This window comes from Hydra vulgaris, chromosome 12, assembly GCF_038396675.1.
Source record: "Hydra vulgaris chromosome 12, alternate assembly HydraT2T_AEP".
Classification (NCBI taxonomy): Eukaryota; Metazoa; Cnidaria; class Hydrozoa; order Anthoathecata; family Hydridae; genus Hydra; species Hydra vulgaris.
The window spans coordinates 31862542-31881834 of NC_088931.1; the positions used below are offsets into that span (position 1 = coordinate 31862542).

Below are 19293 nucleotides of genomic sequence, written 5' to 3' on the forward strand. Positions count from 1 at the left end.
TTATTAATTATTAATAATCCATACATAAATACATACATACATACATATATATATATATATATATATCTGGGTGTTAGGCAGCCCAATGGCACCATGTATAACGTGGAATTCCCAATGGGTTAAAAATTCCTAAAATTCAATGAACTATATATATATATATATATATATATATATATATATATATATATATATATATATATATATACATATATATATATATACATATATATATATATATATATATATATATATATATATATATATATATATATATATATATATATATATATATATATATATATATATATTTATATATATATATATATATATATATATATATATATATATGAATATATAAACAACGAAGTCAAGACAACATTGTGTTGATAGCTTTTAAATATAATATTTTGTAAAAATAGTTTATGAATATATATATAGTTTGGTATCAAAAATTCAGAATTTCTTCTATTTTATTTTTGAATGTGTTTTTGTTTGCAGAATCGATTGCATCTTGTGATTAGAAATTCCAATCATTTTAAGTTGAAGTTTAACTATTAAGTTAAACAATATTTGTTGAATCAAAATTATTTTCTATATGGTGAGATACATAACAACTTTTTCAAAATAGTATTTTAGACTTATTTTCTGCGCAATTTTTATGTCAAATTTATACCTTATTATTACAAATTTTCTATCTAATATGGCTATATCAATGTCAATGATTTTTACTCTACTTATAGCTATATTTGTTCATGTAAATTACACTAAATTACAAAAAATTGCAGTTATAATAAAGGTGGCAGACATGTTTTTGTAACCAAAATATAAAGAAAGTTAATATTAAAAAAAGAATGAAACTATAACTATTAGTTAATTATTAAGAAAGATCTTTAAAAATATATATAAATAAAAATGAAAATAAATCTTAAAATTAAAAAAATTAATATGAGTAAACCTAACATGAGAAAGAAGAAGAATCAGAATAAAATCACAATCATACCAATCAATAGATAGAAATAAATGATAGTAAATAAATACTTCAAAAATTGAAACAAGCTAGTTTTGTTTTAGATTTATTTATGTCTATATTATAGATTTATTTATGTCTATATTATAGATTTATTTATGTAAATATTATAGATTTATTTATGTCTATATTATAGATTTATTAATTTCAATATAAATAACTACTATTGACTTAAACACCTACCGATGTGCAACTAAATGTGAAAGTCGTCTAGCCAAATAAGATTTTCCTGTACCACTCGGACCATAGAATACAACATAATTGTGTACAAAAATAAGTGAGACATATTTCTAAAATATTTTCACATGCTAAAGATACATTGTAGATTTTCTAGTTTATGAAAATGATTATAGTAACTAATAACTGTTTGAATTTTAAAATTCTTTTTTTTAAGAATAAAACAAAATAATAAAATTACTTCTAAAAATGACTTTGGAATAAGTGTATCATAGGAAATTGCTGCTAGACTCCAACAGTGTTTGTCTGCAAAGTAATTATTAACCTAATTATTACTTAATAGTAAATAACATTATTAATAGTTAATAGATAAAAATAAACTTTTAAGATTTGAAAAACTAATAAATTCAAAATAATATAAAAGAAAAAACAAAACAAATAATATTATTTGTTGAACAAAAAAAAAAAAAAAAAAAGAAAAAAAAAAGTAAAAAATTAAGATAAAGAAATTACCTTTTAAATGTAAAAAACAAGGAAGAAAATGATCTATTATGTTTAAACTGGCTATATCAAATATCGAACCTAAAGAAAAAAATTATGTACTATTAATAATAGTTATACTCAAAACCCTTATTTTAATGTCAACACCCTTATCCCAAAGTCTACATCTTTTTCTTAATCCCAATGCCCTTGTCTTAACTGTCTAAAAAATCTCAAAATTCAATTCCTTTTTTACTTAAGACCTGAATTTTTTTTACTTGATTAGTTTAACATTTTCTATTCTTAGATTGTTGAATATTTTTTTTGACACATTAAATTAATTGAGTGTTGTACCTATAAGAAAAACTTATCTACATTAAATTTTGGTATGGCAAAAAAACAACTTTTAAAACTGTTTTTTGAATATAATATATAATACATAAAAGCTTTAGTCAAATAACTGAAATTAATTGTAATTAGCTCCACATTTATAGACCATTTATATTAAATATATTCGCTATAATTAGAAAAAATACAAATTGTAATTTGAGCTTTAAATATGTTTAAACTTTTGCTATAGATAAATCAGTTCTGGTAATTAATTCCACATTTTTCATAAATTGATTGTGGAGTTCATAAATTCTCACAATTTCCCTTCTCATTTAGAAATAATCTCTTCTTGATCTCGCTTGGTGCAAAACAATTAGGTTAAATCTTAACCCTTTTATGATTTTGTATACCTGTATAAAGTGTTCCTGTTTATGCCTTTCTTTCAAAAAAACTTGAGTTGTTATTAATTTTGAATTGAATTAATAAGTAATTGATTAAATTCATACCAAAATTTTCTGATTAGTGGTTACTTATTAATTCACACTGTGCCTATCTTCATTTTCATGCAGATCAATATCTTTCTTTATATGTGGACTCTGTATTTGTATCACAAATTCTAGGTAATGTTTTTATGTTTCTTATAAAACATAGTTCTAATTAATAGAAACCAATGTTGTTTTGTAATAAGTAAGCTATAAAAACACAGCTGGCTGTGACCTAATCACTGGTAATCTGAAAATATGGTCACTCAAAGATCTTTTCCAAACTGAAATTTCATAGTTTGTCATTTGTACTGTCAAGTATTATCTATGTTTAAGTAATATTCAATTCTTTAAATTAATGACTATAGTAACCAAAAATACTTAACATAAAAAAACTTTACCTAATTGTTTAAATATATATTTCTCCAATATTTTAGGCCTTCAAAATAATATTTCTTAACTTTCCAAACAGCTTTCCAGACCTAATCAAGCTTCATTATTTGAGTCTAGTCTATGATCCAAGCTTATGCTCAGTTTCTCATTATTTTTTAGATGGTTCTGACTATGCTCTAATAGAAGTGTCATTTTATGCCCTTTTTCATCAGATTCTACTTATCATTGTACATCATACAGCTATCATAAGGTTGATGTCTTTTGTCTCTCTGCTGACAAATATACTACTTATGTGACCTTATGTATATTTAAGCAAAAACAGAAGCTTTTGGTTCTTCTAAAAGTTTTTAATTCTTTTTAAAGCTTAAAGCAAGCTCTCTTGACTATTTCAAGCCTTTTATCTTTTCATAAAAGTTTCTGGAGCCTATATCAGGGGCTTCAAAGACTTATGGGAAATCTTTATTAGTATCAATAACAAAGATAAATCTAATATTTCATCTCGCTTGCATGGATCAGATCTAATCAACTCTAAATAAGATTAAGATGAATAAATTATTTTTATAGAGCATGCCTTATAGTAATAATGAATATTTGCAAAATAATAAAAATCATAAAGTAATAAATTAGTAATTACCTATGGGAACTTCATGTGAGTGCAACTGAAGGTGCTTGATATCTTGAGAAGAGAGATCTAACGCATCTTTATCTAGCAACTGAAGATGTTTCTAGAAATATTAACGATGTAAAATATAATAAGAAACATCACATTTATAAAACAAAATGTCTTGTTTTAATTTACTTTGAATAATAATATACAATGCAATAAAAGTATATTATTATGACTATATGATATAAAGACTAAACATAATAACAAAATAAAATATCTTAATAGAGTTATATAGTGAATTGACTTTTAGTAAAGTTAGTATATATTAATGTAAACCCCATGTAAGTCAATATATATATATATATATATATATATATATATATATATATATATATATATATATATATATATATATATACACAATCTGACTTGTCTAACTATTGTCCCATTAGTCTTCTTCCTATCAAGGTTTTTGAATCTTTAATTAACAAGCACTTAATCTCTCATCTTGAATCTAATAACTTTTTGATCATCAATATGGATCCTATCCTTGGCCCTATACTCTTTTTAATTTACATTAACAATCTTCCAGATATTCTTACATCTAAGATGGCATTGTTTGCTGATGATACAACCATTTATTCTTGTCTTGATAAAAAGCCAACACTCTCTGATTGCTTGGAGGGGGCATTTGAGCTTGAAAAGGATCTCACTTCTGCTACAGCATGGGGCTCACAGTAGCTAGTGAACTTTAATTCAGATAAAACCCAATATTTTTCAGCCAATTGTCATCGCAATAATTTAGATATTCCTATATTTATGAATGGTAATGTACTCGATGAGTCATCTACCCTTCATCTTCAAGGATTAACTCTTACTTCCGATCTTTCTTGAGAACCATATATCAAATCCATTGCAAAACTAGCATCTGCTAAGGTTTCTTTTCTTTAACGTGCTCGACACTATCTTACTGCGATTCAATTCTTTATCTCTATAAATCTAAAATTTGTCCTTGCATGGAATACTGTTGCCATATCTGGGGTTGATCTTCCAATGATGCCCTATTTCTTTTAGATAAGGTGCAAAAACGCATTGTAAACATAGTTGAACCTGCTCTTGCAGCCAACCTCCAACCATTATCACGTTATCATATTTTTTCTCTCCTTTTTCTTTTTTCTACAAATAACAGTATTAGTAGAAAAAAGATAGGCACCACTCTAAAGAGCTAGCGTCTCTTGTGCCATCTACTAAAATCCATTCTCGTGTTACTTGTCATTCAATTAAGTCTCATCCTTTTTCTGTGACTGTTGCTAAGTGCTCCAAAAACTCTTATTCGTCTAGTTTTTTTCCTCGAACATCAGTTCTTTGGAATTTGCTTTCTTCATCTTGCTGTCCTGATTCATATAATTTGCAATCTATTAAGTCATCTGTCAATTGTTATCTTGCTCTATAAACTTTATTTTTCCTCTCCAGTAACTTTCAACTCTAATAGTGGTTACTTGCAGTCTTGTTGGAAGCGAAGATCTTAAATGTATATATATATATATATATATATATATATATATATATATATATATATATATATATATATATATATATATATATATATATATATATATAGTTCTTTTTTATTGAAAAAAAATGTTTGGATTCTTGAAATTTTAAATTAAAGTGTTCAAAATTTATTGACAGAATGGACCTAAATATGCAAAAGTAAGTGCGCATGTGTAAATAATATATGATAATGATCTTTATAATCTTAAATAGTGATGAGCTAAATAGTATTGAAGGAAAATAGCTTTTAAATCTAAAAAATTACCACATGCTTTTCTGTTTTACAAAGCAAGTCGTACAAAGCAAATTAACACTTTGTATGGGGGTTGGTATAAAATCAATAATCATGTAATCAATAATTAGTAAAATCAAGTAAACAAAATAAATTGGAAAAAAAATTCTGTCCATAAAATTATCAGTTAACAGATTACCTGTTAAGTGATAATTTGTATGATTCATTTTATTCAATTTTTATTAAAAGTTATTTTTGTAAACTCTCTACAGATCCAACCATTACAAAATTCTCTACAGATCAATCCTAAACTTCCAGTTTTAGTAGTTTGTTACATTGGTATCTAGAGTTTTGACTATCATTATTGCAAGTTTTTATGCAAGGATATGTTTAAGAGGAAAAATTCAATACATATTTTCCTTCTAGTTCATTTGTCTATTTGTAATGTAGAATCTCAGCACTGCTTACTTACACTTATTATTGTAAAAACTTGGAAAAGTCTAAAAATTGTGTATTTTTGTGCAGCTTTGCAAAAAATAAATATTTATAAATGTTATACCAAGCTATAAATGGGTAATATCTATTCATTTAAAAGCTCTATGCAAATTTGTCTTTATGCAATTTGATATAAGTAAATTTTATCCATTAAAAACAATCAATTATTAGATTTAAAACATAAAAATCAAATAAAAAAGTGATGAACAATCTACTTTATTAAACAGTCTTACTATAAATGTGTCAACAGCCAACTCCTCTATGTCTTTGTGAGTATTAACACGTCGTACTTCAAAGCTCTCTATCTTTAGTTGCATAAATCTCTGAATTAAAACAAAATTTGCTTTACAATACTGAAAGTTTATTCTAATTTTTCAAATTGACTGTACAAACATACTCAACTAAAAACTTTTATTTGCACCTGGTAATCGCAGTCAACTACTAAAGTCACCTCCATGTTCTTCACTTTTGCCCAAATAACTGAAGCTAAAAGATGAAACACACTACAAGTAGTATTTTTTTTTTTAAAAAGACATTAAAAAAAAATTAAACTATGAGAAGAATAGCATTTAAATAAAATAAATACAAAGGAAGAGTGGGGCAAAATAATTAGTTTTATGATTTTAATAACCAAACACTTTCTTGATTTTTAAATTTTATCCTTGAATCAAACATTTTAGCAAATTGTAAAATTAAAAAATGAATTTAAAAAAAGCAGAGCCATTAGCAAGTGAGAATACATTTTTCCTTCAAAAGATTGTCTTTTATGTTTGTTGCTTGTAGTTCATTTGTTTAGACTATTTTATCACAATAACTGTAAGTTAGGTTGTAAGTTACCTATCTCATTTAGGTAGCTTGATAGGTAACTTGGTGAGGTATGAAATAGACGATAAACAACTTTCAGATATAGGCAACTTACATGAGATATAAAATACAACATAGGTAACTTATGAGATATTTAATAGAAAATATGTAGCTTACAGGAATAGTATGAATATCGTTTGTTTATGCTAATGTGAAACTAATAAAATTTGCAAAAAATCCTTAAAATTTTAAGGATAAAAATAAAATTCTAAATGATATATAGATTTATTCCTGACCCTCAGTCGATGTGTGTTACGAAGCCTCCACATATCTCTACTTCAATATGACATATCACCTGTATTGTTTCTTAAACACAGTATTATATATTTATATATATATATATATATATATATATATATATATATATATATATATATATACATATATATATACATACATATATATATATATATATATATATATATATATATATATATATATATATATATACATATATATATACATATATATATATATATATATATATATATATATATATATATATATATATATATATATATATATACATATATATATATACATATATATATACATATATATATCGTTATATTATGCATAATTATATACTGGTAAAGGATCACTGATTTTATACTAAAATAGAGATAGAGGTTTTAGTACATACATTATTACTTTCATGCACTCTTTGATACTTTGCATAACTCCTGTTGTTTTGCACAATTCAATGAATTATGTAAAACAACATATATATATATTTTATCTGAACATATATATATATTTGTTTATTGGTATCCATACATTATCTTATACAACACAAAATAAATATAGTTAAGAAAAATATTCAATAAATTGATCATTGAATGTTGATTCAAAATGAAAAAAATAAATTTATAAAACTCACAGTGTGTTATATGTAGAGTATCATTATTATAAGTTCATAAATAAAGTGTTAAAATTCTGACGGATTCAAGCTTTTTAAGATTTTTAAAATATCAAAAATCTGATCATTTTACCCACTCTCCCTTTTACAAATTAAAAATCATAAATTTTTTTTTTTTAAAACTTACGTTTTCGTTTTAAACTAATTTCTCCTGAAGCAATCTATTTAAAAGAAACAATAAAATATATTTTTTAATGTTCACAAAACTCATGTAAATGATCTACAATAAACCATTGAGTAAAAATGTGTACAATAACATTATTATAATAGAGAATCTATGAACATAGGGTTTGTTAATAATATTTTTTTAAAACTCTTAAAAGTTCCTACTTTAAAGAATTAAAAAAAAAATGTAACATAGAGTAACTCAAGAAAATCAAAAACATAAAAACTTTTATACTAAAAATAATAGTAATAACAGTTTATTCTTAAATATGATTAATTAGCAGATATTGATATATATATATATATATATATATATATATATATATATATATATATATATATATATATATATATATATATATATATATATATATATATATATATATATAATTTAGAAAAAATCACGGCAGTGGAAATGATTAAACTATTTGTTTGTACCGCCATGTTTAGCATTCCCATCAACAAGCATACAAATGCATGCTTATTGATGGGACTGCTAAACATTTAACTTCTCAAGAAGGTCAATAATATGCATTTTGAAATGTTAGTAAAACATATCCCTTCATTAAGACCACCATGAATGAAAAGTATATTAATCTTTTTAAGGCATAATACAGAGAACCAGTTTTATTAATGCACATTTTATTACAGGGAAAAAAATTTACAGTCACAACATCAAACCAAAATATGTGAATGTATAAAAATTAACAGTTTAACAAACTTTCAGTTGTACTCATAATAATATAATAAAAATATTTAGAAAAATTCTACATATTATTTACAATTCTTTTACAAGTGAACTTTTTTGTTCCACTCAATACTGTTATGATTTGTTGTTGTTTCTGTTCTAGTATTAGGGCAAACTTTAATCAAAAAACAGGGTTATATTAAATTTATGTGTTTTATTTGCCCATATACTCTTGCATAAATAATGAAAATTTAGACCTAAATTATTATTTATTGTAGTTAATAACATAAATTATTTATAGAAATAATAAAAACAACAACAATAATAATAAGCAAAATATAACAATAAAAATATTGTAAAATATTCTAATTAAATTTATTTAAAAATTATGATCAAATATATTTTAGGAATGTGAAAATTTTAAATTTATAAAACTTTGAATCAATAAATTTAGTACTGAAAAAAAAAACATTAAGTAATACAGATTAAAAAGCATTTATGAAACAATTAAGGTTTTCATGTATCTTTTTGAGAGAACATGCCATTTTAAACATTTTACACTTTAAAAAACAATTGATTCGAGAATAAGCTTTTGTATAACTTACTTTTTTACGTGTTAAACGCTGTTTTCTTAAAAACTTACTTTTTTACGTGTTAAACGCTGTTTTCTTAACAACTTTCCAGCTACATCATCATTACTTAAAGTTCTACGCAAAGGTTGATCAATCTCTTTTTTTTTAATACTTTGTAACCTCAAAATTCCCTCAAGATTTCGATTAAAATTTTCATAACTTTTTACTGATGTTGATTCTGATTTTTTAGATGGATCTTCTTCTGAACTTATATAGTCTTCTTCCTCAATATCACATATTAGGTGTTGTAGCATAAGCTTGATATCAGGACTATGCCCTGTCGAATTTGATCTTTGAGTTTTAGTTTGCACCTTTAGATTTTCCCCAACATTTTCTTCTTTTTTTAATGCCAAACTATTATCCATCTCAAACTTATCAAAAGGATCTATATTAGAATCAACAATACATGAAGCACTTTGATTTTCTTCATTAATACCAATAATTTGAGAGTTGAATTTAACAGGACAGCTATTGCTTCTTTGTTTGGTCATTTCATTAATTTCAAGATTCGAGCCAGTAGATGTACTATTATTGTTTATATCAGGTTGAGAATTTAAAACTTTATTATCATTACTGTAGTTTGCTACAGAAATACTGTCAACAATTTTTCTATTAGATTTTTTTTGAACGATCAACTTACATTGATCAAAAGTCAAGTCCTGAAATTTATCATTTAAAGTAGTTTTGTATAGTTTGTCAGAAGAAGAGTTTTTTAAAAGAAGTGTATCGTTACATTTGTTTGCTTTTTGAGAATTTTTAAATGAGCTATCTTCTGGATTAAGAAACTCAGATGGCTGAAAAAGGATTTTATCAATCTTCGTCTTTCTATTAGCACCTTTGACACTTTTTAGATCTTTATCTAGAAAGATCTGAGATTTATTTTTTGTATCAACATTTGGAAGATATCCATTAGACTGTAAAATAGACTTAACTGAAGAAGGCTGATCAAAGTATGATTTTTGAGGTTGTCTCTAAACAAAAAATACTTGATAAATTGTTCAGAAATTTTTTTAGTTAAAACAAAACTAAAAAGTTTTTGACTTCAAATCAAACCTTTATTAAAACTTTGTGCTTGAGATTGGTATCTTTTGTAGATTTGCTAACAACTTCAAAACTTTTTCTCCAACGACTTAGCACAGGTTTCTCTAAGGTCAAGCTCTCTCTGCTCTTTGAAGCCATTATTTGATTTTCTGGTAATTTATAACTAAGACTATCATTGCAAAAGTCTTTAATTAAACCATTTTTCTTTTTTTGAGAAAGCAACCGTCTATCTAGACTTCCATATTTAAAATCATCATCAGTATTTGTTTTAATATCAAGGTCTATGTCATTAAAATGATTAGAGTCGCCAATATCTTGAAAATGTAAATGATTTAATGTAGTATACTTCTTTATTTGACTTTTTGTTTCAACATCATTTATATATTTTGAAACTTTCCCAAAATTTATGTTAGATTCAATACTATTTTCAACAAACTCCATTGTCCATTTTCCTTCAACAATTTTCCAAAGTTTTCCCATTTCCAAAAAAATTTATTGAATAGATTAAAATTCATTAATTTTACACTAAACTTATTTGTAAGTTTGTAAAAATGACATAAACCATTTTAAACAACTGTAATTAATTGTTAAATACACAGACAAATTCATGTAAATACTTAAAAAAAAAAATTTCAAAAATGCTGATCTATAATAAAAAAGACTTAATGCTCTATTGTTTTAGATGTATTGAACTTAATTAAACATTTTAATATCAATTAATATACCTAATAAGATCATATAAAAAAAGTTTTTATTTTATTTTTTTTATATTATTTTATATATCTATATATATATATATATATATATATATATATATATATATATATATATATATATATATATATATATATTTATATTTATATAACAATAATATTAATAATAATAGTAACATATTACAATAATAATCTATTTTTATTGTATATACTACTTTTTTAATACTTAACTATATGTATATTTATATATATGTATATTTATTTAATTTAAAATCTTTTAAAATGTAAAAGTAAAATTATATGTAAAAATTTTCATTATTATACCATAATAAAAATCAACATAAAAATAAGTTCAAAACCAATATATTTAAATATGAAAAACTACATTGACACTGATAAATTGATTATCTTGCAAATCTTGCAATTAATTTAATAAATATTATAATTAAATATAATTCAATATTGTTTTGAAGAAAGAGTTTATGTTTAATTTTCATAAAATATTACAGCAGATATCATGTCAACCCATTAATTACTAAATTATTAACACAAAAGTTCATTTATATAATACTATAGTACTTTTTTTATCATTCTTGAAAAGTAATATGATTAAAATAAAAAATTACATAACTGACATTTCTAAATACGTCAATTGACACTCACTAATCCTGCAATTTTATTGTTAAGTTAAAAACATCAATATATTCTTAACTGGTGGGTTTATTAAATTTTTTAAATGGTTGGGCAACACTAAGTACCTCTTGCTTACAAAGTATGTGGTGAGCCACTACACCAATACCACAGTAGATTTTACTGTAACAATTCTAGAATGATTCAAGATCTTAAAAACAGTATTTGATATTTTTAAATAATGTATTCAATGTCTTAATATTATATTGAGACTCAAGCAAATATTGTTAACCAAATACTTAAGAAATCTCATCAGTATGCATTTTTTGAAAAATGATAAAATCACTAAATATTTTTTATTAACTAATTATCATCATTTCAGAAAAAATTTATTTTTTTATTTACTTTTTTTTAGATAGATTAGCATATGCCCAGTGTGTTATAATGTAAAACAGTAAAACATAAGACACAAAGGTTAATGGTATGCATTGCCTAGAAAAAGAAGACAAGATGATCAAGTAGATTATTAGGATTATTTTAGACAATTGGTCTAAAATACAGGAAATCAAATAGAGGGCTTAGTTTGAAGTTTGGAATAATTGGTATCTCAGAAAGAATTCAGTAAATCAATTTTATATATGCAGAACATAAAGATGTAGATTGAGTATTACCATATCTTTTTCTGGAAAAAAACTAAAGCCAAATGTTAAAAAACAATCCTTTTTAATGATAACAGTAATGATGATTTTTGATGATTATAGAAATGATGATGAAATTCCCATCATCATAATCATCATCATCATCATCATCATCATCATCATCATCATCATCATCATCATCATCATCATCATCATCATCATCATCATCATCATCATCATCATCATCATCATCATCTTCATCATCATCATCATAATCATCATCATAACAATCACCATCATAACCATCATCATTAACATTATCATTTTCACATATTTCTTGATAGACCAAAATTTTTGGATTATTGAAAAATAAAGGAAAAAATTTTTTGCACTTATTTCATGATAATCCAAAAAATTGTGTGCATTTTAATACTAGTATTAAACTTTTTTTTTATAGGAACAATTTACAATTCTAAGGAACTTCGAAGAAACTTTTATGTGCTTTTATGTTAAACACAATCAAATTTGAAGGCAAATAAAAATGTTTATAAAAAAGAAATGCAACTTCAAAATGTTTTCAACTCTTATGATGGTAAGTTTTAATCTTAGGACCTTTTACACTAAAAACTGTCAATAGTCCACTCTATGTAGTTAAAATAAAGAGTTAAACAATATATTACCGTATTGCTTCTTTTCAAAAGATATTGATTTTTACTAGAAAAGCCTTCATCTCCAGTTTTTGATGTGTCCTTCATAAAGGGGATGATCATGGCAATTTTCGAAGATGACTAACAAAAAATAAATTAAATAAACAAAATTGTTAGGCAATCAAATAAAATTAGGTAACTTAAAATGCAAAAAAAATTAAAAACAAAATACTATATAAGAATGAAAGTAAAGTATGTACCAGACTTTGAAATTTATTCTCTTCTACAACACTGTGCTGCTTAAGTAAAGGTGTCAATGATTGTTCTAAATGCTTTATTCGTTCTTTAGTGATTGGAGAGCCCTCATACTTTTTTGCCACTTCTCCAAAAATATTTCTGCTATTTACAGAAAAACAAATGTCCTGAACTTTTAAAAAATTTTGAAATGACTCATTTGATAGTTTTGACTCTTGGCACATAACACGTGAAATATTTGCATTTGTTGCAATACATTTATGAGATAAATTTTTATTGTTTGTAGAACTTTTACATAAAAAATCTTGAGATTCTTGTTTTATTAAATTATTATCAAGCAACTCAATAGAGTCTTTTAAAGGACTTGAATAAATTTGCTTGTTATCAATACAGTTAAAAGTTTGCTGGGGTTCAAATAAAAAATTGCTCTTTGATAAAATAGATGGAGAACTAACACACTTTTTAAGATGATGTTCAGTTGTTAAGAATGTGGAACTTGATTGTGAAGCAAAATTGACATTCTCACTATCTTCTGCAAACTTAATAAAAAGTCATGCATAAATATGATTATGACAAAATATTTTTTTAATTACTTAATTTACAGTATTAACATATCTCATTATCTCACGTAATAAAAAAACACAATAGTAATAACACAAAGTAATAACATTTTATTTCAGTAAACAATTCAAAAAGATAAACATATTTTAGTACTGATTCAAGTTGATAATTACACATTTACAACTTTTAAATAAATGCGCTATATTATCTCTAAGTATTCTGAAATTTTTTTTTTCCAAATAATTGATTTTATTAGTTTAGATTAAATTTTATCTGATTTTTCTTTATTTTTAAAATAAAAATAAGCCAAAAAATTTATATATTTTTTCCTAAATCAATTTCCTTTATTTTAACTAAAATAGATATTTTTTATAAAGTTTAAAAATAGTAGATAGAGATCACTAAACTCATTTAAAATAAATTTTTTTATTTATGTAATTTTTGTTAAATCACTAACATTGAATTTAACATTCAAATCAAGAATCATACATAACATTAAATTTGAAATTAAATTCAAGGATTATACTTTACATTTAAACCTCACACATCAAAATAACATAATACAGTTTAAAACTTTGGTCAACTGTGTTCTACTAAAACAATTTTCATAATTATCTTGTCAAATAGAAAAATCAATACAAATTTTAAAGATTTATTCTAAAAAAATTAATTTTTGTTTAGTTTATTTCTATACCTTAAATTCCAACTTTCTTGAAGACCAGCCATCTGGTAAAATATTAGGAGAATTTACCAGAATTAGGAGAACAACTAGGCAAGTTTACAACACCAATATAATCAAATTTATTAAAACAAAGTCAATAAAAAAATAAAAAAAAACTATTTTTAAAAGCATGTTTAAAAATTCTGGTTTTTTCTAGTTAGGTCGCTAAGCATGTAAATTAAAAAACAAAATTTGATGAAAGAAATGTTATTTAAAACAAATTCCTACTAGAAACTTCTTTTATTGCAATTTAATAAACAAAATATGCTACAAGTAAATCTTTAAGTATTGGCAATGACTTTTTAAAAACCTTCTTTTGTGATGTATTTGCAATAGCTTTTAAATAGTATTTGTGTTGATATTTTACAGCAGTTGTATATACCAAGTATTTGCTTGCAATTTTTAATATTTTAAACACCAAATAACATCACTCTACATATTTTATCTCTCTATATATTTCATATAAATAGTACATAGTTATTTATCATATTTACATATTTACATACCATTACATGTTTATGTGGCTTGTAATATCCATTAGCTGATACTGAACGAGGTTTTACTTCATCAATTTCAGTTCTATTTTGATTTTGTTGGATTTTTAATTCCTTTAATTCTTTCTCTTTAGCAGAAATTTTATTATCTAATTCTTCTTAAATATAAGATTCAAAAATTAAAAAATAAATTCTGAGCCTTTTTTAATTAAATAAAACTAAAATACACACCTGCTGATTTCTGTACTGGAATATTATTAGAGTTTTTTCGTGCTCTAAGTGGAGAAAATGTAGTGAGAAATGATGGTACAGAGCTTTTTTTGGGGCTGTTTGACAGCACCTTTTTTTTTGATTCAATAACTGATTTTTTCTCTGAACTTTTAAGTTTAATATTGGTTGTGCTTTTAACATTTTTTGTTATTTTAGAATCAGTGGACAAATTATCTTGTTCAAAAACAGACAAAATAGTTGAGAATTTTGATTCTTTAGGTAATTCAGTTGTTTTGTTTGTTTTTTCTTTACTATCTTTTTTCCATTTTCGATTTCCTGAAACCTTTGGACTTGTTTTACTTTCTTCTTCGATGATTACCTCACTATGATACCTAATACCAAACTTAGATCCACTTTCTTCAGAATGCCCTGCATTTTTATCTAGGCCACTTTTAAAATACTCTATATCACATGAGCGAGATCCCATGTACTTTCTTTTTATTTTTCCAATAAAACTCCCTTTTCTACTTCTCTTTATTTCTAAATCATCTTTTGAAAGCTCTTTAACAGAATCAGTCTTTAATTTCTCATTCATGGAATTGCAATGAAGTAAACCAAGATCAATCAAATCATGTTTTTCAATTTTTTTTTTATCAAGTTGAAAATTTTTTTCATCAGAGTTTTTTTTTTGCTTTGACAGTGAAAGTAAATCTTTAGCCGTGAAAGAATCAACATCACACTTTAAACTTTGACTCAAACTGTTTATGTTGTTATTAAACACATCTAGATTTTCATTATAATCACTTTTCATTTTGTCTAAATAATCAATACTTCCAGTAGACATTTTCTCATCACATTTGTTTATTTTGGTTTGTTTATTTTTAAATAACTCACCATATTTTGAAATAGGTTGAGGTAAGCTTAATCTATGTTTTAAAAACAAAGTAGATATTTTACTATTATCTTTAGGTAAAGAGCTTTTGTCAACACAACATTTTTGAAGTTTAAAATTGTTGCTTTTTTGAAAACTCAAACTTGAATTACTGTAAATATTTCTTTTAACAGATTTGTTGTAAAAAAATATTTTTTCCTGAGATTTTCTAGATAAAAAAAAAGCTGCATGCTTTAATTTTTTAAACTTGACTTTTTTGTTACAGAATGCTTGATTTCTATCATTTAAATTTAAATCTTGATCAGAAATAAATGGTTTTAAGCCATTTTTTGCAGGTTTTAAATTTCTCTCTAAAATCTCAAACCAATCACTTAATCTATTAAATATACAGTGTCTATCTCCATTTTTTATTCTTAGTTTATATAGGTGTGTTGAAGTTAAAATGTCCTTTTTGTAGTTTAATGATGATTTTATACTTTCTTGAGAAATAAAAGCCAAAGTTGATATTATGCTAGCAGAAGTTTCAGAAATCCTTCTACCAGAAAAAAAAGTTATATTTTCATTTGCACCACATTCAATAGTTCTTTTCAGAGGAACTTTAGTGTATCTACATTTTAATTTTGGTTTTAATTCTTGAAAATGTCTCATTAAACCACTCGAATAAACTTGAATAGAATCAGTAGATGCATACTTCAACATGAACACATCTTCATCTATATATTGATATACTGTTTTTACAAAAGAAGAAGGTTGCTCTAATCCTATAACTTTATTAGAACAATGTACAGATTTTTCACGTTGTAACTGTGGCGACGATTTTGACTTGTGTAAACTAGAAGGAGAAAGTGAAGGTAAAACTGAGTACTGTGTTTCATAATTAGCTTTATATTTTTCTTCATTTTTTTTTATTGATTTCAAATAACTTTGATTAAATCTTTCACAGTTTACTGATTGACTGGATTGACTGTTAAACGTAGTGGACTGATTATTAAGCATATCACAAAATCTGTCTTTTCCTAAAATCTCATAATGATGTGATGAACTGCAACCTAAAAAGATATTTGTATTACTAAAATTGTAGCTATTAATTAGAGACCTTGAAAAATGAGTAGAGTGATACTTTTTTCTTAAACAAAATGAGTTGTTTAAGCATGTAAACTGTATATTGTTTGATTTTAACATTATTAATTGTGAAAATTTACAATTTGAGCAAACTTCCAATGATTGACAGTTTTTATAAGAAAGTAAGCTTTCTTTTGTAATGTCACAGCAAGAAGCACTAAAAGTTTTAGAAGGTATGTCTTTCTTTAGGCCAATATTTATATCTTTACAAATTTTACAAATAGAAGTTATTTTATAAGAATTTTGTAATTGTCTATCACTAAATGCTCTTCTGCGAACAATATATTCCCACTCAAATATATATTCCAAAATGGAGGTTGAATTTAAACTCATTTGGCCCTCAAGTAACTTTTCACAACCTTTATCAACTTTTTCATTTGAATAGCATAGCTGGTAATACTCATTTTTCTTTATCATGTTCATTTGTTTCACTCTAAATAAAATAATAATAAAACATTACCATATATATATATATATATATATATATATATATATATATATATATATATATATATATATATATATATATATATATATATATATATATATATATATATATATATATATAATATATATATATATATATATATATATATATATATATATATATATATATATATATATATATATATATATATGGTAATGTTTTATTATTACTTTATTATATATATATTATATATATATATATATATAAATATATATATATATATATATATATATACATATATATATATATATATATATATATATATATATATATATATATATATATATATATATATATACATATACATTTGTATGTATGTATGTATGTATGTATGTACGTATGTACGTATGTATGTATGTATGTATGTATGTATGTATGTATGTATGTATGTATGTATGTATGTATGTATGTATGTATGTATGTATGTATGTATGTATGTATGTATGTATGTATGTATATATGTATGTATGTATGTATGTTTGTATGTATGTATGTGTATAAATAATATAAAATTAGTTAAATAAGACCTCAACTAATAATGTGTAATAAAGTAATAATGACCTCAACAAATTTTAATTTTTCGATATTATTACCACCTTCAATAGTAATATCTTTAATAATAATAGTATCAATAGTAATATCTTCAATAATGATAGTATTTATTAATTCAATAGTAATAGTGACTATTAAACGTAATTAACTATAGCGTAATTTAAAATTACTTATAGATTACATAACGCCGCGGGTTCCGTAACGTAAATATAGATTAAAAGTAGGTTGTTATAACTGATCGATGCAACTAGTATAAATAACATATATATATATATATGTATATATAGTATAAATAACATATAACCATACTATAATTGATACAACCAGTATTTCATCACCAAGTTTGTCAGTGTCTCACTTGGATTTTTTTTTGCTACTTATCCCGCAGGATTAAAGATTGCGTGCGTATCAACCAAATAAGACTGGATTATTTTAAATATTAAAATCGAGATATTTAATTTTCATATTAAAAAATTTTTTTTTAAGTGTCTCTGTGAAAAATGTTTTACAATAACGAGTTTTGTGTTTTGCACTTGAATGTTTTGCAATTGAATGTTTTACTCTATATTTATAAAGAGTTTTATTAGACAACTTTAGTTCAATTGGATGATTACCACTATTATTTTCATTGTTATAACAGTTTTCTACATAAATTAAAAAATTTAAAAAATTTTATTTCTTATATTTTATTAAAAGTAAGTTTAAGTTTTTACTTTTATAAATTACCTGAAAGTGTTTACATAAAAACTTTAAGGAAGAAATATAAAAAAAAAGATCAAAAAGGAGTGTTAATAGGAAAAAGTATTATGTAACTTTTTACTGAAAAATATTATCATGGGGGCTTTAATTTATTTATTAGTTTTTTGTAAGCTCCGAAAGGATCTACATACATAATATTATGCGCTTGTTAAGACTTATTTCAAACAAAAACATATTTTTGAAAAGTATCATTATGACGCCAGTTTTTGTATTTGGATTAAAAGGAATTTAAAAAGAAACGATACGATTTACAATTAATATAGACAAACTTTCTTTTAAACTTATCTATTCAGCAAACATTCCCACCAAAAACTACTTATAATCTATATTACAGCGAGAGGGGCGGGAGAAATTTTTTTTAAGTGATTAAGATAATTTCTAGATATGGATCAAACTCCAAACATTTATATTTTTATACTAGTGTCAATTAAAAATGCATTGTAAAAAATTGCGGCGATTGTAGTCTGGAAACAAAAAAAACTATGAATGGTTTATTGGGCTTTCCTTTATTCCAAACGTGAGAGCA

The 19293-nt window shown here is 23.9% G+C and overlaps 1 protein-coding gene across 6 annotated transcripts in view; it reads right to left on the reverse strand.

Annotated features, from left to right (window-relative positions):
- Positions 1-18532, reverse strand: part of LOC100207311 (neuron navigator 3) — a 39705-nt gene extending 21173 nt beyond the window's left edge. Inside the window, exons 1-13 of one of the 6 annotated variants that reach the window (XM_065812939.1) lie at positions 18318-18432; positions 17050-17402; positions 14977-16896; positions 14758-14903; positions 12975-13508; positions 12748-12855; positions 7688-7721; positions 6199-6263; positions 6011-6100; positions 3524-3614; positions 1718-1786; positions 1446-1510; positions 1211-1317 (exon numbers count right to left, since the gene is read on the reverse strand). In XM_065812939.1, the coding sequence (XP_065669011.1) occupies positions 1211-1317; positions 1446-1510; positions 1718-1786; positions 3524-3614; positions 6011-6100; positions 6199-6263; positions 7688-7721; positions 12748-12855; positions 12975-13508; positions 14758-14903; positions 14977-16896; positions 17050-17392 (3572 nt within the window). In that variant the 5' untranslated portion in view covers positions 17393-17402; positions 18318-18432. Of the gene's footprint in view, positions 1-1210; positions 1318-1445; positions 1511-1717; positions 1787-3523; positions 3615-6010; positions 6101-6198; positions 6264-7687; positions 7722-12747; positions 12856-12974; positions 13509-14757; positions 14904-14976; positions 17403-18017; positions 18190-18317 lie in introns of those variants that run through there. The other 5 variants (XM_065812940.1, XM_065812938.1, XM_065812937.1 and 2 more) reach the window with 5 other exon arrangements.
- Between the last annotated feature and the right edge of the window lie 761 nt (positions 18533-19293).